This window comes from Pseudoliparis swirei, chromosome 24, assembly GCF_029220125.1.
Source record: "Pseudoliparis swirei isolate HS2019 ecotype Mariana Trench chromosome 24, NWPU_hadal_v1, whole genome shotgun sequence".
Classification (NCBI taxonomy): Eukaryota; Metazoa; Chordata; class Actinopteri; order Perciformes; family Liparidae; genus Pseudoliparis; species Pseudoliparis swirei.
In genome coordinates this window covers 1,887,619-1,907,687 of record NC_079411.1, presented here as the reverse complement: position 1 = coordinate 1,907,687, position 20,069 = coordinate 1,887,619, and the positions used below count along the sequence as shown (strand labels likewise).

At 45.4% G+C, this 20,069-nt stretch overlaps 3 protein-coding genes across 3 annotated transcripts; 2 read left to right on the top strand and 1 right to left on the bottom strand.

Annotated features, from left to right (window-relative positions):
- Positions 1–152: 152 nt before the first annotated feature.
- mrpl21 (mitochondrial ribosomal protein L21) lies at positions 153–1,135 on the bottom strand. Its single transcript, XM_056408444.1, has one exon. The coding sequence runs from the start codon at positions 846–848 to the stop codon at positions 264–266; it is 585 nt and encodes a 194-aa protein (XP_056264419.1). The 5' UTR covers positions 849–1,135; the 3' UTR covers positions 153–263.
- A 714-nt stretch (positions 1,136–1,849) lies between these two features.
- LOC130189548 (WAS/WASL-interacting protein family member 2-like) lies at positions 1,850–11,767 on the top strand. Its single transcript, XM_056408410.1, has 8 exons — positions 1,850–2,217; positions 4,780–4,918; positions 5,090–5,207; positions 5,634–5,768; positions 7,038–7,730; positions 9,255–9,497; positions 10,606–10,707; positions 11,352–11,767. Exons 2-8 carry the CDS (start codon positions 4,862–4,864, stop codon positions 11,393–11,395), a joined length of 1,392 nt encoding a protein of 463 aa, XP_056264385.1. The 5' UTR covers positions 1,850–2,217; positions 4,780–4,861; the 3' UTR covers positions 11,396–11,767.
- Positions 11,768–15,424: 3,657 nt separating this feature from the next.
- Positions 15,425–19,966, top strand: LOC130189567 (uncharacterized). Its single transcript, XM_056408437.1, has 4 exons — positions 15,425–16,644; positions 17,310–17,384; positions 17,569–17,676; positions 18,723–19,966. The coding sequence occupies exons 1-4, from the start codon at positions 16,353–16,355 to the stop codon at positions 18,890–18,892; spliced, it is 645 nt and encodes a 214-aa protein (XP_056264412.1). The 5' UTR covers positions 15,425–16,352; the 3' UTR covers positions 18,893–19,966.
- Positions 19,967–20,069: the final 103 nt, after the last annotated feature.

The window sequence follows — 20,069 nt, the reverse complement described above, 5'->3', positions numbered from 1 at the left end:
CAATGATTCTGAAATGAGCTCAAATACTTTTGATGTCACTACTTTAAGAGTATTTATACACGTTAGTGTTACTACTTTTAATAAAGTAAAATAAGTGACTTGACTTTAAAAGTATAAAAACAACAGTTGGAACCGAATGATTAAATAACATCTGCAAAAGATGACACTTTATTTACAACAACGTGTCACATTGTCGCATTAAAGCAAATTAACAAATAACCAGTCCGTGTGCAACAGTCCACTCCTCTTCCTCCTCCTCTTCCTCAGGAGAGCCGGGCCGCCAGCTCGATGCCGTTGATCCGCAGCACCGTCTGCGGCTGCACGATGATCCTCTTGCGGTGGAACCGGTGCCGCTTCCAGAACTGCATGTGGACTTTGGGCCAGGACTCGGTCTTCTCGATCACGGTGGCCTCGACCCGGACCAGGTCCTTGGCCAGCAGGGGCCGACCCATCAGGGTGAAGTCCTGCGCGCCCACCAGCAGCACCTTCTCCATGCGGATGCGCTCCCCGCAGCCGGCCTCCAGGTGGTTCTCGATCAGGATCAGGTCCTCGCCGGTGACCTTCCACTGGCGGCTGGCGAAGTGCACGACGGCGAACAGGCGGCCGAAGTCCTGCCGCTCGATGCGCCGGTTCACGGCGCTCACCAGCGCGGCGTGTCGGCCCCGCTCCTCCTCCTCCGAGAACGGGCTCATCTGCTCGGGCCACGGAGGCCTCGACAGGGAGGTCCGCGGCACCAGGTCCCGGCCCGCGGAGCTCTGTGCTCGGACAGCAGCGGCGAACAGCGGCGCGGGCCTCCGGAACGACCTGGAGCACGTCCTCCACAGCACGGCTCCCGCGGACAGCGACATCTTGACAGGAAGCGCCTTAGGTTGCACCGCGCATGCGTGACTTCTCTACGCTGACGGTATCTGCGCATGCGTCACTACAGAATCACCTGACTTTCTTCTTCTTTTACTTCTTTATGGCGGTTGGCAAACAGCTTTCGGTGCTTTAGCGCCATCCACTAAGCGGGAGTGTGGAAAGTAAATCTCTTATACGAAAAACAAACCAACAAACAATCATAACAATAAAATTAATCACCGACTCTCTATGCGTTCCAAAACATTGTATGCGAGAAATAATCGTAGTAAATATTCAGTGGTGGAAATACTTGAGTATTTCAATTTTATATGAATATAGTACTACTATTAGTTAAATATTTTACTTTTTACTTTACTACATCTCAGAGGTAAATATTGTATGTTTTACTACATCTCAGAGGTAAATATTGTATGTTTTACTCCATCTCAGAGGTAATTATTGTACTTTTTACTACATCTCAGAGGTCAATATTTTGTACTTTTTTCTTCACTCCACCTCAGAGGTAAATGTTGTATGTTTTACTACATCTCATATGTCATTAAATTGTACTTTTCACTTCACTCCACCTCAGAGGTAATTGTTGTACTTTTTACTATATTGTAGTTTTCTCCTTCCAGTGAAAACCTCGTGTCTCCAGACGTGTTGATGCTTGTATGTTTGACAAACTGAAGAATGAAGAGTTTCCTTTGTGTTGAGAAAACTAACAACTTATCAAGTCAAATAAAATGTTAAAATAACTTTACTGTTCGTTTTGTAATGCACGATATTTACTTGTAATGAGCAAGTTCAGGTACTTTTACAATATATAAATACTCTTGACCACGTGTACTATCAATGAAACCATCTCCAAATACTGCAGATCTGTCTCAGAGCTCCGATTACGACCTTGTGAGTGAGGAGACTGCGATTTACGACAGTCTGTGAACGCCGCTTAGATCCGCCTCCATTTTGTATCGGTCGGCCCATTTCCGGGTTTCCGAGAAAGACAGATACAAAAAAGAAGAAGAAGACGAAGGTGTCAACGGGCGAGGATAGATCTGCGCGCGGCCGCTCATGCGTGCGGGTAACGTTGATCTACCTGGACGCGCGTCGAAGTGAACTCCCCGAAGAAGAACTGCCCGACCGGAAGTCGGACTGACAGCCGGAAAGTGAAGCGAACTGCGGCGAAGATCCGCCGTTTAGCCGCCGCGAGCCGAAGCGAACGTTAGCCGGCTAACTTACGTCACCAGGACTTTGCCAGCGTCCTATATTTTTTATATATATATATCAACATTTTTTTGGGGGGTGCTTTCTTTTTTAAATTAATGCTGTTTTGGAGGACGAGCTCGCCAACCGGTCACGTGTTCGAGTCCCGCGGTGAGTAGGTTCTCGGGCTGTTGCAGCTAACTTTAAGCTAGCGCCCAGGTGTGCTCCTCCATTTACCTGGGCGCGGCTAACCTACCTGTCCGGGCCTGATTTTAATCCTGTTTGTTCCAAAAAATTTAATCGACGGTGGAAAGAATTACTCGGATAATTTACTCGAGTGCTAATGCCTCACAGGGAGGAGAAACAATACTCTGCAAATAAGTGAAACCACCTCAATTAAAGGTAACGTGCATGTTTTGTTTACGTCGCGAGGAACTCAGAGTTTATCCCACTGCAGTTACGATGCGTAACGTCTCGATGTGTGAACTCGTGCTCACCTGTGAGGCCACAGGGACGATGAAGTGTGTGAGCACATAACAACAACAACAACAACAACGGGCTGTGGTGCAGCTTTACTGTGGCTGTCAGGGCTTTAAAACGCCTAGAAACACACACACACACACACACACACACACACACACACACACACACACACACACGAGGCCTTTTAGCTCAGTGTTTCCTTGACCACACACACACACACACACACACATCTAGCTTCCTCCTGGCTGTGTTTCCCTGTGCAACGTCACGTTGTTGATCGACTTATTCTCGTGTCTGTTTGGATGGACTTGAGGCTTCTTGACCTACTTATTGAACCACTTTGAGCTTGAGTGCAAAGGCTTAGACAGATTATTGGGGTTCAAAGGTCAGGGACTCATGTTTACAGATTGATACAATATTAAAAGTTATTCAGGGATAAGAGTTTCCATCATGTCATGTGGTCCTTTTATATATATTTATGTAGTTTTCTTTTCTTTTTAAAAGTACATGGTGATGAGAGACGCCCGTTGTTTTTAATCTCACTGCCAACAGGGAGAACTGTTCAGTCGATACCTCTGGCAATGCAACAGTTCAATGTAGGTCTCAATACTTTAATACCGTAGTTGGTGAAATTGAAGTCTATTGTCGAGCGTCTTAGTGACATCTTTGGTTCCTCCTGAGGAAAAAGTTGCAGATTTGAAGAATATAATAATTGCTGCAATTCAATAGTTCATTATATGAGTTATATTTCTATGCTAGGCCTAATATTTTAATTATATTTAACCTGTTTAAAACCTCTAACTCCAGGTAGGTCAGTGATTAGAATTGGAGCTTTATTGGAGCTTTTAAGTTGTTTTCAAGCAGAACAAATTCACTGGTTTCAGGTTCTCCGGGTTATTTATTTCTCTTTTTTCCTCTTCCACTAAACGGAGGATCTGTTGGTCGCACAGCGCTTATTACGTGAGGATGAACCCCAGGGTTCTGTATTCAGAGACTTCTGTTCAGCTCTCAGTAATTCTTACATCTGTTAATGATTTTTGCTAAATGATTGTCAGCAGGAAGAGGAACTTTAAAAAAAAAAAATTATTCGGCATCGGCTGTAATTCAGAATGAACGAGTGAAGATATATAGACGTAATAGGGCTGCGACTAGCCACTGTTTTCCATAACATTAATCTATCTGGGCTGATGTGGAAGTCGTGGAAACTTCCCGTCAGATGTGGAATGAGTCCAAACTCGTGTCCTAATGGTTGTAAATTCATTTCCCTTCAATTCACAGAAAGTATTTGTAGTTCCAAAGTGTTATTGTTGTGCTAAATGTCTGCTGATGATAGATGACAGTTAATCAACTCATTGTTGCAGCCCTACTTCAGCAGAGCGACTACAAATCAGAGTAAATACCAAAAAGGCAACAAAGAAAATTCTCTCATAGACTTCTATAAAACTAGAGCCGTCGCCCCTGGTGGTCAGTCGAGAGAATGCAGCCTCTAAGGAGGTTGCTGCCTGGTGTTGAAGCTAGTCTCTCTGTGGCCTCAAAACAATTACTCCTCCCTCCCAGAGGACCGATGACCCCCATCTCAGCTTCTCTCTCGCGTCTTTCTGTTTGAGCCACGCTGCTGGCTGGCGAGCTCGCTCGGTGAGATTCCTTTGGTTTCCCTCGGTGGAAAGCGGCCCCGACGCTCAGCCAGGCTGAGGAATGGAGCGCGGCGGGTGGGGTGAGCAGCCGGCGCCGCCTGAGCCAACAATGGGCCCAGGCGGCTAACTGGTTTGGGGAGATCCCGTGACCTCGGCCGCTGGGTGGAAACATTCGGAGCAGCTTCAGGTGTTCATCGTGCGGACGAACGCTCCTCCTCTCTACCTCCACCTGATGGACCGTGGAGGTCTGGATGTGGAACATGCCAACTACCAACTCTTCATCCACTCTGTCATATTCATTGTGTTTTAATTAGTGTGTAATGATTCCTTCTGGTCACATGACATCTATTCCACCTGTCCATCCTGGAGAGGGATCCTCCTCTGTTCTCTCCTCAAGGATTCTTACCTTTTGGAAGTTTGGTTCATCAAGAAGTTAAATATCGGCACACCCCTCTCCATGCACATGGCGTTTCATTGTATTGTTCACTTGCCGGTGTTCTCTACAGATTTAAAAAAAAGTTTTTACTTCTGTTATGCAGCTAAAAATGCAAAATAATTTGACTTTAACTGACTTTCTATTCAACGTAAATAAATCTAAATGTGTCTCGTCTTGCAGGAGTCCGCGTGTCGTCCCATCTGAGGCGGCGCCGGTCCTCACCCCCCCACCCCACGCAGACAGGTGCCAACAGAGGGACAGGATGCCCCCCCCTCCCCCACCTCCCCCGGGACCCCCGCCCCCCCCCTCCTTCAGTCAGGTCAGTGACCGCACACAAGGAAAGAAAAACACGTGAAATGGACAAAATATTGTGTATTTAAAGAAAAATACCATTTCGGGCTCTGCAGTCAAAATCTGTACGAGACGCTTGAACCCAAACAGGAAGTGGGAGGTGCGAACGCTCATTTGTTGAACCCCCCCCCCCCCACAGGCGACCTCGGCTCCTCCCAGCGGTAAAGGCCGCGGAGCGCTGCTGACGGACATCTGCAACGGCGCCAGGCTGAAGAAGGTTGGGGCCGTCAGCGACCGCAGCAGCCCCATCATAGAGAGTGAGCACAGTCAGCACACACACACACACACTCTCTGAACTTATCTTGTAAAAGATTGTTCTTTACCGGCTTCTTCGTGGAGCTCTCTGTCGTATTTCATGGTCTTCACAAAGTAGAAAGAGACTCAGAGGCAGTAAAACACCCAGAATAATCTATTTATCTGACTTCTTGGGTCAGTTTTTAGATTCAAATTAATTAGCCGACATTAGCCAAGGTCACGTTGACTTGCATTGAATCATAATATCTTTCTTCATATCGCACAAATTAACTATAAAATGTAAATGCACAAAAGAAAACAATATTTTGATGGAGCTTCTCACCAGCATGAAGTTGACTGAGTATTATCTCTACATATTTCCATATAAAATGTATTTATTGTTATGCTTTAATTTTATAATGTTGACACGGGTCTTATTTCACCAGAAGAAGGAGGAGGAAGAGGTGGAGGAGGTGGTGGAGGAGGAGGAGGTGGTGGTGGTGGTGGTGGAGGCGGCGGCGGCGGGCCAATGGGAATGGGAGGCCTTTTCCAAGGAGGTGTGCCAAAGTTACGCTCAGTTGCAGGTAAAAAAATATTCTTTGCTTTATTTTTAATTCTCTGATTCTATATATTTAATGTAGTCATGGAATTTTAAAATAGTCATTTCCAGGCTTGGAAAAGTCATGGAAAAAACTTAAATCATAAAAGTCATGGAAATGTGTTATAATCACATGTTCATTTACGCCGAGTTTGAAATAATTAATATGTTTTTTAAAGAAAGACGCTCAAAATATAAGCCGGCGTACGCTCTCAATACGCAACATTTTCTCAATGTTTCATGTTTATACCGAGATTTCAGTTTAGTCGTGGACATTTGGGTTAAAGTCCTGGAAATCCATCGGTCCACATGAGAGACGTAACAAAAGCCGATGTGGACTGGGAGGTTGTCTCCTCCTCTTGGAGCCCGGAGGACGTGAATCATGGATGAACTCTCGGTTTGATTCTCCTGAGCGACCTCCAGTCTGGATGAGCTCGATGAGGAAGATGTGAATGTTAGATCGTGGACTCGACCTGTTCCACTGTAACCACGGCGACGCACCGATGTTGCCCGTTTACTACGTTAATGATCAGTTCACGGGCGCCTGGCATAACAATATAAATGAGCATCTTTTGATATTTTATGATGTTTTTATTCTTCCGTAACGTCCTGAACTAACATCTCTCTCTCTCCTTTCTCTCCTCTCTGTCTCTATCTCTCTCTCTCACTCTCCTGTGTCTCTATCTCTCTCTCTCTCTCACTCTCCTGTGTCTCTATCTCTCTCTCTCTCTCTCCTCTGTATCTGTCTCTCTCTCTCTCCTCTGTATCTGTCTCTCTCTCTCTCTCTCCTGTGTCTCTATCTCTCTCTCTCTCTCTCCTGTGTCTCTATCTCTCTCTCTCTCCTGTCTCTCTCTCTCCTGTGTCTCTATCTCTCTCTCTCTCTCTCACTCTCCTGTGTCTCTATCTCTCTCTCTCGCTCTCTCCTGTGTCTCTCTCTCTCCTGTGTCTCTCTCTCACTCTCCTGTGTCTCTATCCATCTCTCTCTCTCTCTCCTGTGTCTCTCTCTCTCACTCTCCTGTGTCTCTATATCTCTCTGTCTCTCTCTCTCTCTCCTGTGTCTCTCTCTCTCACTCTCCTGTGTCTCTATATCTCTCTATCCCTCTCTCTCTCTCTCCTGTGTCTCTCTCTCTCTCCTGTGTCTCTCTCTATCCCTCTCTCTCTCTCTCCTGTGTCTCTATCTCTCTCTCTCTCCTGTGTCTCTCTCTCTCTCTCTCTCCTGTGTCTCTCTCTCTCTCTCTCTCTCCCCCCTCCACAGATGGTTCTGTGGGTGGTTCTGTGGGCCGGTCCGCCCTGCGGCCCCCGGGGTCCCGGGCCGCGGCCCCCCGCCCCCCCACAGGCCGCTCCTCCTCGCCCTCCCCGGCCAACCAGCCCTCTCCTCCGGAGCACCAGCGCTCCCACCGCCCCTCGCTCCCCGACATCTCGCGCCCCTCCCAGAACAGCGGCGGCGGCGGCTCTTCCTCCACCGGCGGCGGCGGGATGAAGCACAGCACCTCCGCCCCGCCGCCTCCTCCACCCTTTAACCGAGGAGGCCGCAGCAACGCTCCGCCGACTCCCGGCCAGAAGGCACAAGCTCCGCCTTCCACCTCCTCCTCCCACAGCAGAGAGAAGCCCCTCCCACCGACGCCCAACAGAGGCCACGCCCCTCCCGGCAACGCGAAGCCGCCTCCGTCTTCCAGCAGGCCGCCGACGGGCGGCTCCTCGGCTCCTCCGCCTCCCCCGCCGTACAGGCCGCACTCGTCGGCCGGCGTCTCCAACGGGCCGGCCCAGGTGGACGGGGGCGGAGCTCCCCAGCTGCCGCAGAGGCGCAACTCCCTGCACAAAAAGCACACGTCGGGCGGCCAAGGACGCAGCCACGCTCCTCCTCCACCTCCCCTCTCATCGTCTCCGACCTCCCAGCAGGCCGGCAGGCCGCCTCCACCCGCCAGGGAGCCGCCGGGCCGCAGATCAGGTACGCAAACCAACACGGCCTGTAGAGGTCAGAGGTCAACGGTTGTCTCATTTGAGATGGGGTTGCATTGTGTTGCTGCAGATCTCAGGTCTGTGGGTTAGGCGCTGACCTCGTAGTGTCTTCATCATCATCGTCATCAACCCAGGAAACACGTGTTTGTTGTTGATCAGTTTCTGGGATCCAGAGCTGCAGCTAACACCTGTTTTTATTTTTTTATTATTATATAATTGAACTTTTATGGCTCCGCCTTCTCTCGACTTTGCATCTCCTCGTTCAGGATGTTTATGCGTGTTCTGCCGGAATGTTCCTCAAGAGGCCAAAAGGCGAGTTTTGACTCGTAATCTCTGAAACATTTAGATTCCTGAAGCGGAGGAAACTCACTTGAGTTTCATAGTTTTATATATATATATATTCATTTATATCTTTTAAAAAATTATTTATTCATTTCTTTTTGTTTATTTATATCTATATATATATATAAATATTTTTATTTATTTATATAAATATGTTATATATATATATACAATTTTCCTTTAAATGTATATCTTTAAAAAATGTATGCATACATATATTTTTGTTTATTTATATATATCTATAAATATTTGTATTTACTGATACAAATATTCTTTCATTTATATAAATATATTTATTTTATATTATATATTTTTTTATAATAAAAGAAATACATATAATTTTATTTATTTATTCATAATTGTGTGAGCCACAAAACAGGAAGCCACTTGTTGGCCTTCTGGTTTCTCTGCATTCCTGCGGCGCTGTGGAATATCTCATCATTCCTCCTCTTCCATCTGCGTCTAATCGGGGGCGGCTGTAGCTCAGTGGGGTAAGGGGGGTCGTCCTGCAACCCCAAGGTTGTCGGTTCGATCCCGGCTCTCCCCATTAGTTGCAAGTCGAAGTGTCCTTGAGCAAGGCACTGAACCCCAGTTGCTTCCCGGCGCATCACTGCAGCCCACTGCTCCATAATAACTAAGGATGGGTTAAATGCAGAGAACTAATTTCCCCTTGGGGATTAATAAAGTATATATCCTATCCTATCCTAATAGAGATGAAGTTCAGTAGAATATTAAATATTTGTCGCAGAGAAAATTTCGTCGGATTTATTCACCATTTTGTTAAAGTTACGTCATTTTGAATACTGGAGGAGTGGAGACTTGTGGTGCATTCAAGGTCCAGGAATCGCGTGTCACTGGATCCATTAAAGCCATGGGTTTATTATTTTTATTTTTCGTAGAGGATTGAATACAGAAATACAATCAATAAGTCGAAAGAAGAAGAAGAAGAATGAGAGTTTTAGTCGTGCTTAAAATGAATATAAGTTTCAAGAACTGATTCTCAAATCTAAGATGTCGGAGCCTCCTTGAATGCACCATCGGTGGAACATTTCTTGGTGTCAAGACTGTAGGAAATCTGTAAACATGTAGTTTAACTCACTGAACGCACTCAGATTTTGCCACAAATGTCCGTTTTAAAGTGTGTGTGTGTGTGTGTGTGTGTGTCCCACAGCTCCCCAGGTGCCCCCCTCTGGGACTCGTAACGGCGGTCGGGACGCCCCTCCCCTCCCCTCCTCCTCCAGCGTCCACAGCGCCGCTGCCTCGGAGGCCCACAGCCGAATGGCCAAACAACAGCCTCCCCCCTGCTCTTCCTCCTCCCTACCATCCACCTCTTCCTCCCGGACCCGCTGGACCCCTCCGCCGCCCGCCCGTCCGGGCAGCCACTCCTCCGTCTCCTCCTCCAAGTCCATCATGGGTGAGTCTTCATTGTGTATTTTTCTGAGGAACTACATCTCCCACAATGCAACGCTGCATCTTTAGTCTGAACCCGTCAGTTGTGAATGCAGACCTCCTGTTTACACCGTGGTCATCGTTCATGACGTGAACCCACTTCCTCTTTTATTCTCGGCGCTCGTGTTTAATCCTCGAGACTTGGTCACGTGACCGTTTCCTCGACTACCGTTTCCTCGACTACCGTTTCCTTTTTGACCTTTGACGTCAACGACCGTCTGACACGTCGTGCAAAACGTTCCCTTTTAGTTTTCTGTTGTCTTGGAACGAACTCGGAGGGATGGGACGTTCCCTAGATTGCTGTTCCCTATATTAAATATCCTAGATTACTGTTCTTTATATTACTGTTCCCTAGATTACTGCTTCCTGTTGCATGCGTGTGTATACAGGACTGTCTCAGAAAATTAGAATATTGTGATAAAGTTCTTTATTTTCTGTAATGCAATTAAAAAAACAAAAATGTCATGCATTCTGGATTCAATACAAATCAACTGAAATATTGCAAGCCTTTTATTCTTTTAATATTGCTGATTATGGCTTACAGCTTAAGAAAACTCAAATATCCTATCTCTAAATATTAGAATATCATGAAAAAGTATACTAGTAGGGTATTAAACAAATCACTTGAATTGTCTAATTAACTCGAAACACCTGCAAGGGTTTCCTGAGCCTTGACAAACACTCGGCTGTTATAAATCTTTTTTTTAACTTGGTCTGAGGAAATATTCAAATTTTATGAGATAGGATTTTAGAGTTTTCTTAAGCTGTAAGCCATAATCAGCAATATTAAAAGAATAAAAGGCTTGCAATATTTCAGTTGATTTGTAATGAATCCAGAATGCATGACATTTTTGTTTTTTTAATTGCATTACAGAAAATAAAGAACTTTATCACAATATTCTAATTTTCTGAGACAGTCCTGTATATATATTCATACATTTATATATATGTTTCTAAATTTTTATATATTTTAATAAGTTTAATATATATCAAAATAAAGCTCCCGTTTTTAGACGACAGTCTTCATGCGTCTTAATAAACATTTTAAATGTTTTTGATTCTCTCTTCTTCAGATGATTTTGAATCCAAGTTTAACTTCCACCCTTTTGAGGACCTTCCACCTCCAGAGGAGTACCGGCACGTCAACAAGGTCTACCCCAGCAAAACCAGCAAGGGTACGAGTACAGGGAGTACAGAGGGAGTACACGGGGAGTACACGGGGAGTACACGGGGAGTACACGGGGAGTACACGGGGAGAACACGGGGAGTACACGGGGAGTACACGAGTACAGGGAGTACAGGGAGTACGGAGAGTACACGGGGAGTACACGGGAGTACACGGAGAGTACACGGGGAGAACACGGGGAGAACACGGGGAGAACACGGGGTACACGGGGAGTACACGGGGAGTACATGGGGAGTACATGGGGAGTACACGGGGAGTACACGGAGAGTACACGGGGAGTACACGGGTACACGGGAGTACAGGGAGTACACGGGAGTACATGGGAGTACACGGGAGTACACGGAGGAGTACACGGGTACAGGGAGTACACGGGGAGTACACGGGGAGTACACGGGGAGTACACGGGGTACAGAGGGAGTACACGGGGAGTACACGGGGTACAGAGGGAGTACACGGGGAGTACACGGGGAGTACACGGGGAGTACACGGGGTACAGAGGGAGTACACGGGGAGTACACTGAGTATGGAGTACACGGGGAGTACACTGAGTACACTGTGTGTGTGTGTGTTGAAGTGGTTGTACATCTGACCTTTAGTGACCTCTCCTCCCCCTTTTCTCTCTCTCTCCTTTAGCAATGATGAGAGGAGCTCCTCCGGCGCCGCCGGTGGGAAGGTGAACGGACCTCAGCTCAGGACTTTAACGCTCGGGTCTGTGAGGGAGGGAGAGAGAGAGGAGGGGGAGAGAGAGAAAGAGAGGGAGGGGTGAAGACTCGCTCTAATCACAACACACACTCACCCTAAAACCACCAGCTGGAAGCACAACGTAAACACCGCGACGCCTCAGCAGGTTTGACTCGCCGCTCGCTTTCTGTCTTTTGCACAAGAGAACGAAGAAGAGAGAAGAAGAGAGAAGAAGAGAAGAAGAAACACTCGTGGTCAGAGCCGTGGTCGAGGCTTCTGTCCGACGCACCAGGACCAAACTCCTAAACTGTGCATTCCAACGTTCTTACTTTCTTTTATCCATAATCATGGTTATAACGTTTTTATTATTTTGGTGTCGGCATTCTTTCTTTTTTCCTCTTTTTTATTTATGTTTTTAGCTGACGGATCACCAGCAGAACTGATGACGTCATGAGTGTGTGTGTGTGTGTGGGGGGGGGTATATTTTGTCTTAAATAGCCATTCCAGGAGTGCCAGAGGAGGGTGTGTGTGACTGTGTGTGTGTGTGTGTGTGACTGTCTGTGTGTGTGTGTGCATCAGTGTGCCAAAAGTGGGCGGAGTCAAATGAACCGCGCGGGAAGTTTCCATTCACGTTTTTTTAGACGAACGTAATTGAGACATTTTCAAACTGCGACGCGCTCCACGTCGTGCCAGAGGGCCGTCGTTTACCTGTTACACCTGGAGGGGGTTGTCTTCCTCTCCTTGGGGGGGGCAAGGGGGCGGGGCTTGTTTGTATTTCCTTTTTCAGGCGACGTTGCACGGACTCTCGGCTGACTTCACCGAGACACTGTGCCTGGCGCTTATTTATGCACTTATGACGACGGAGGACCCCTGAGATCTAGAACACACACACACACACTACGAGGTGTGTGTGTGTGTGTGCCGCAGCTCACATATCGCATCGTTCTCCGAACACTTCTGCGGGTTCACTACACTAAATTCTGATGGGTTCACCGGACCCAGACCGTGTGACTTTCAGCTGCAGAGTTGAAGTCGTTCTCGGCGGATCGCTCCTCCCCTTCCTGTCGGGGAAGTCGCTCTGAAAGCTCAACTCGTCTTTTTGTTTCTGCACGTGGAAGAACTCTCACGGCCAGACGGCGTCCGAGAGCTCCGTACACATCGTAGTCGGGAGCAGCTAACCCCAAAAAGAAAGATTTTTTTTTAGAAAAGGAACACTTAAGTGCCACAGAACGTCTGAGCAGACGGAGGTTCTTTACTTCTCTTAAAACACTCATTACGTCCCATTGAAAGCCAGAGACCCTCGCTCAGCGGCGCCCCCTGCTGGTCGCTGCCGGACACTCATCTGTTGTCGCTCATCGGTACCAGACTTGGACTTTCTTTTCTTTTCAAGGGGGTAAAAGATGATGACGACAAGGTGAATAAGAAACAAGTTTATTTGAGAGGAAATGCAATACATATTGTATATTTACATTAAGGAATGTGGTAATCATAGTTATTGATCTATTTTTTATGTTGTAAAAAGCTTGTAAAATAGGAAAGAGAAATGATTATAACGGCGTTCCGGTGGCTGAGCTTCGGTCCGAGTGGCCGTGAGCTTCTTACAGTTTGGGATCCCGTTTCTATTAAAGATGAATCCATTTATTCGGGTGCTGTCATGCAGGTGGGTGGAGGAACTCCACTTCCTGTCCCGGGTGTTCTGCTCACCTGGTCACACAGGTGACCCTCCTGTTCTCACGCTGTCCACTCGGAGCAGAACCCCTGTGCTCATGTCATGTTAATCAACCATGTTTTTATCATTTGGAATAATTTCAAATAAATATGGGGGGAAAAGGGTACCTGATGCTGCGTGTTTTGTTTTCTCTTCCTCTTCTTCCGGTTGTTTTTCATTCTTTACTTTCGGTCAAAGACAAATGTAGTGTTGTGGAAGTATGAATTATACCAGAAAATAGAAACAATAAAGTTCTTTGAAGTGTTAGTCCTGTAGCCTAAATCTACTTTTACACAATAGAACATTGTAAATGTCACTATTTTAAACGTCTGTAGTTTATGATGACAGACTGTGGGAATAACTATAATATATATGTATACATATATATATATAAATAAATAAACTTCATGCCGCCAAAAAGTTTTTTTTATTTTTTTCGAACTTTCGGTTGTAAGTTGTTCAGCATGTGAACGACACTCAAAGTCTCTCAGGTAAAAACTTTCATCTTTATTATAATAAAAGTAAATTTCAGCAGTGTGACAACGTTGTAAGTATAGCTTAAGAGGGGGCAAGTGACTTTTTTTTGCTTTGCCCCGATGCGCGCACCCGAGAAGAGTGAAGGGCACAATCACACCAGACGCGCCTCTCAAAAACGCGTCACCCGCAAAACCATTGATTCCCTCTGGTACTTTTAAACGCCACGCGGCGGGTTTCTTGCGTTTTATAGGCGCGCTTAAAAGTTAAAATATTCTCAACTTTAAGGTGCGTTCACACCAAAAGCGAAACTATTTTTTCGCGCGACCAAATCCCATGAAAAGTCAACGTGGCTTGTGGCTGCGATAGACGCGATATTTTCCCGGGCGACGCGATGTGGGCGACGGAGATAAGCCCCGCCCCTCGCGGAGCGTCTCGACGCTCATGGTGAGAACACGACGGTGAATGGTCGAGCGAGTAAACTCACGCGTTTTGGGCGACGCGAAAAATAGTTTCGCTTTTGGTGTGAACGCGCCTTTAGACGGGAGGCGCGGAGGCGCGCCGCTCATTAACGTCACACTCGGCCAAAGCAGCCAATCGAATCAAGCAGGAGGCGAACTCAAAATCAATGGTTGGTTGCGCACGCAGGTCCGCTCCACAGGTGCACCGCGCTGTTTGGCCCGGCACATTTTTGCCAAGGCGTTTTTGGTGCGGCTGCGTTTTTTAGAGTCGCGTCTGGTGTGATTGTACCCTAACGCGACACGTAGCGACATAAATGACATGCTGCTGTGTAGAGACGATCAACAACAGACGTTTAGTTTAATAAAAGAACAAAGACGTGCTATAGAACATGTCAGGGGGGCGGGACAATCTTTTTTTAGGTCATGCGATCTACCAATAACACGCCGCGATCGACCGGTAGATCGCGATCGACGTATTGATCACCCCTGTTTTAAAGCAACAACTCATTACATTACATTACATGTCATTTAGCAGACGCTGCAAGTATTTTAGAATAACCGTGACAATGATACCTTTACTAATTTTTCTTCCCTTTGCTGCCGGTAAGTTTACATCGACGTTGTTGTTGCTGCTGTTGTTGTTTCTTACACGTTTACAGTTTGACCGTCGTGCTAATTAGCGTTGCTGTTTTCACCTTCGTGTTGGCTCCATTAAACTCGTTTAACGCGTTTGACCCGAACATCGCAATAACTTTAATAAATACCGATAATTCAAGCTCGTTTTGTTCGATATTAACGAGACTTTCTGGAACTTTCTGGAGCTTTCTGCCTCGTTTTAGTGCGTTGAGGCGGTTGAGCTTCACTCATTCCCTAACCTGTCATCGTGGTGTTCACGTTCAATAAAGCCTAATAAATATAATATATTCACAGTTGAACTAATATCCGAGAGAGAGTACCAGTTCATAAAAACGTAACAGACAGGACGTGCACAGGTAGAGCCCTAGTGGTGCTCAAGCTCCTCCCCTTTTGCCCTGGTTGAGTAAAGGGCCCTTTTTGCTGGAGACACTTTTTTCATTCATCAGGATTTAAGAATAAAAGTTACTCTCTCTGTCATCAAGTCCCCCCAAATGTGTTTTAATATCCGACGGGGCATTTATTTGAGTTCTTGTGAGAATTTCGCCCCGACCTGCTTGTTTTGTGATAAATCAACCACAACATTAGCGCTGCTGAAAACATGACGTCACAACTGGTCCGACGTTTCCTCAACAAATAAACAAACAAAAACTCACGAAATCCTGATTTCAAAACCTTGCAGCTGTTTACTGACGTTAGTTGTGTTTAGAGAATAGAGAGAGGGAGAGAGAGAGAAGAGAGGGAGAGAGAGAAGAGAGAGGGAGAGAGGGAGATAATTCTTATGTTCTATTTAACAGGGGCTCGTGTAGGATTTGCGTGGCCAGACTGAAACAAAGATCAGAAGGCCTCTCTGGTGTTGTTCAGAGGGCCGGGCCAAATGTGTAGGCGGGCCGTATCTGGCCCGCGGGCCTTAGTTTGAGGACCACTGCTCTTGGCTGTTGATGTCTATCAATATCGTTCATTTTGAAAATGACGTCAGAGGGCAGTACGGATCCGTATCAGACCAGCGAGGAGGGCGATACGTGGCTGGCATGACGACCCATTAGCCAATCAGAACGCTTGTACTGTTGTTGCTATATAATAATTCATCTTTATTCATAAAGAACATGTAAGCTAGCGGTCTGATGCTGCCAGAGGAGACGCAGGTTGAGGATGTATTGCATCATCAGTGTATTGATGCTAATGCTTCAACTCTGTCAGAATTCTTTTTTGCCATTGGGTGCCCTTTTTTTGGGTTTGAGCACCTGCCCCCTAAAATGTCTGAGCACGTGCCTGGCTACAGATGTATGTGATTAGGAGTTTATATATTTAATTGTCTTGTATTGTTGCAGCTGTTTCTATTATTGTGTCCCACCTATGGTGTTACTGTTTAACACACACAGAGTAACACACTAAACACACACAGAGTATCACACTAAACACACACAGAGTAACACACTAAACACACACAGAGTAACACACTAAACACACAGAGTATCCACACTAGTTGTGCTGCTGTTCTTAATAATAATAATAATAATAATAATAATAGATGCAGAGTAAATTAGTCACCTCTGTAATGACGAGGCAAAACTTGATAAAAACAAATCTTCAGAGGCGTTTTGAAAGCTGAAGGAAAGTTGTTGTTTCTCCTCAGAAGCGCTTCGTGCCGTTTGTTCGGTTTCCCAGGTGGTGGTGATGGAAGGAGACAACTTCACTCTCCTCAGTCAGGTGGATCCCACGGAGAACCTCCAGAACCGCACGGTGGAATGGAAGAAGGGCCTTCACGTGGTGGTCTTCTTATATCGGCACCGGAAGCCAGACCTGGACAGCCAGAGCGTCCAGTTCAAGGACAGGACGACTTTCCTCGGAAACCTGAGCACAGGAATCAGGTCGGTGCAGGTGTCCTCGGCGACTCTGGAAGACACTGGAGAATACAGGTTTTACGTCACCAAGCGGAACCTCAGATGCTTCGTCAACGTCATTGTTGGTAAACACGTTTGATACGAGAAAATACAACTTTTTTAAAAATCGCACTCGCAGATTTAGTTGTATCAAGATGCTCAGTGTGGATTTTAATGTAAAATATAAAAGCAGAAGCAGATGTACACTACCGTTCAAAAGTTTGGGTTCGCTATTTTTCAAAGCACAGTTTTTTTCAAACATTAAAATAAATCCTCTCTACATGTTAATGTGTGGAGGACTATTCTCTGGTGTTAATGAAGTCTCTACATAGTGAGTAGAGGCCCATCTCCAGTGTTCTGATGGTACATTGTGTTATCGCCTAAGAAGACTAGCGGAGGGGTAGAAAACCCTTGAAACCCTATGTGAGCGCAGCTGAAAACAGTTATGCTGCTGAGAGAAGCTATACAACTGGCCTTCCTTTGAGCCACAAGAAGAACAACATTAATATTGACTATAAACATCGTTATTTATAACCTCCTCAATGTTTTGACTAGATTGTATATTCATTTAAAATTAATTTGATAAATAAAAGTTGAGTTTTCATGGAGAACACCAAACTGTCTGTGACCCTAAACTCTAGAACAGGTGGTGTGTTGTTTGTTTAACTCGTGGAGATTTGAACTTGTTTCTTGAACCAGGTGCTTGTGAGTGTTAACGTGTTCTCTGTCTGAGGGAGATTTGTTTGTTTAGTCAACAGAACCCGACAGAACCCGACAGAGTCCAGCTCCACTCCAGTGACAGAAGAACCAGAATCAGAAGATCGAGGTAAATATGTTTTTAAAGAGAAAAGTTTGAGTCTCTTTTTATTTATTTGACATCGTCTTTGAACACGAGTTCATCCGACTGACAGTTGAGTCTAAATGTTGTTTTCTTCACTATAAATGAATCATCAGAAGGAAAAAACAGATGAAATAAAAAACCTGCATCACCTTTTCATTCGTCTCTTTAGTCGCTGCAAAGGACTCGACTGTCTGGAGACTCGTCATCATCATTGTCATCGTCATCATCATCATCATCATCGTCGCCGCTGTTTTTCTGTGGAATCGTAAAGCAATCTGTAAGTTACAAACTTCTCTCCAACATGTTATTGGTGCCAGAACCGTTTAGTGAGATCTGAGATCCCTGCAGACGTTGTGATGTTCGTCCGTTAGTCGTGTCTCTCCTGATCGACACGCTGTGATCCCAACCTGAGCTCGAAAACCTTTTCATACCCGGAATAAACTGCATCGCGACACTATAACGTGTCATGAATAATAGAATGTGATATTATGGCTCTTTATGGAAGAAAAAAATGAGGACAAACATATTTCAGGGTTCGTACGGTCATGGAAAACCTGGAAAAGTCATGGAATTTTAAAATGGTCATTTTCAGGCCTGGAAAAGTCGTGGAAAAAACTTAAATCACAAAAGTTTCGAAAAAGTCATGGAAATGTTGTTATTTTCACGTGTTCATTCACGCCGAGTTTAAAATAATAAATATGTTTTGGAAACAAAGACGCTCCAAATATAAGCCGGCATACGCTCTCATACTGGCGGCGCAATTATTTTTTTTCCGCGTTGCAAGTGAACGCGCCTTAACTGGAAAGTTCGCTGGTCATTTGTTTAATTTAATGTATACTGTATGCTTTGGAATTCACAGTTTAAATACTAAATGTTCTCACTGTTTCATTTATAAACCGAGATTTCAGTTTGGTCATGGACATTTGGTTTAAAGTCCTGGAAAAGTCCTGGAAATCCATCGGTCAACATGTGTAAGAACCCTGATATTTATATTCAGACTAAAACTTAAATAACATCAGAGCCCATGAACACATGAGTAATCGGCTCTCGCAGAAAGTATTGCATTATTTAGTATTCGCCGTATTTCACTCCAACAATATTCCCCGGGACTCGATCCAGTCCTGACTGACTCGTGACCCGTTCCCCAAAGAGTCGTCCTTCTCCCCGTCTCACGGAGTTTACATTCTGCTGTTTGAGGTCCAAAGAGATCAAAAATCTGGAGAAATATTTCGAGAGGGCAGAAGATCTACGCCCTCGGCGACGTGCGCAGACTTTCCCCGAGTTGTGTGAACGCGTCTCAAAGCGGTTTCTACGTTTTCACAGGGAAGAAGGTCAAAGGATGGAGGACGGCGACGCCCGGCGTCGGCATGGAAACCGTGACGACCCAACAAACGGAGGCGGGCGAAGAGCGTCGCGTCGAGGCCGCAGAGCCGCTGGTCGCTGACGAGGACCGCGCTGAGCATTTGAACAAGGGGGCGTTACCAGATGCATGATGGGAAAACCGCCTGGCCCGTCGCCGGATCAAAGAGCTGACTGCCTCTCGCTTTTTATAAACGAAATCCACGTTTTTGTAGAAAAAATATGAAATGTTGCCTGTTGAATTAGACAATTTACGAAAGCAATATGTAAATTAGGATTTACTAATATATAGGGATGGGAATCGAGAACCGGTTCCGTTTTAGAACCGGTTCCCAGTGAACCGATTGTTTGGGATCGTCAGCCACATTCTTTAAGGTTCTTTAACGGTTCTCTAACGGTCCTCTGTGGCGTTGCGCATGCGCAAACTTTTTTAGTTTCTTCTTCAGACTGCAGCAAACATGGCAACTAGGCAGAGGCGTTCTAAAGTTTGGCTCCATTTCACACGACAAAATGTGCTCGGCTCGGCCAGGTGAAAAAAATAAATAATCGGAACGCGTCTCTGATATTGTTCAGGGGGCGGGGCCACATGGGGAGGCGGGCCGTAGTTTGGGGACCACTGGGCTAAAGCGAGCACGTCTTGTCCACCTCCTCATATCTTTGTGTTCATCCTCCATCTGAGAGAGTGTTCTCCACGGCTGGAGACACAATAAGTCCTGAGAGATCGCGGATCCTCCCGGAGAAAGCAGACATGCTTATTTTTCTGCACAAGAATTGTTTATGATCCAAACAATTGATGGTTGCACACTTGGTATTTGCCACTGCTAGTTTCATTTTTGGCAGCGCAGTTCATATACCCTTTTAAAAAAAGGAAGGAGCACTGTAATCTCTAGGAACATGTTTAAATTAAACAGAATACATTTTATTTAAGTTATCTATGTTTAATTTAAATTCAAGAGGAATATGTATAAATGTTTTTGGTTATTTAAAAAAATATAAATGTGTATGTATACATACTGTATATGGTGTGCAGCATAATAGAAAATTATATAAAAGAAAATTAATGTAAATAAACCCGTTTGTGCTCTTTTTTTCACCCCTTGCCCAATAAGAATCGATAAAAGAATCGATAAGGAATCGAATCGATAAGCAGGAATCGATAAGGCATCGGAATCGTTAAAATCTTATCAATTCTCATCCCTACTAATATACCATAACTTCATACATGTTGTTATAGAATGTGTGTTATTGTTTAATAATTTACAATATTGTTTGGTTAAGGTCTGGATTATTATTTAATGCATTACTGTAACT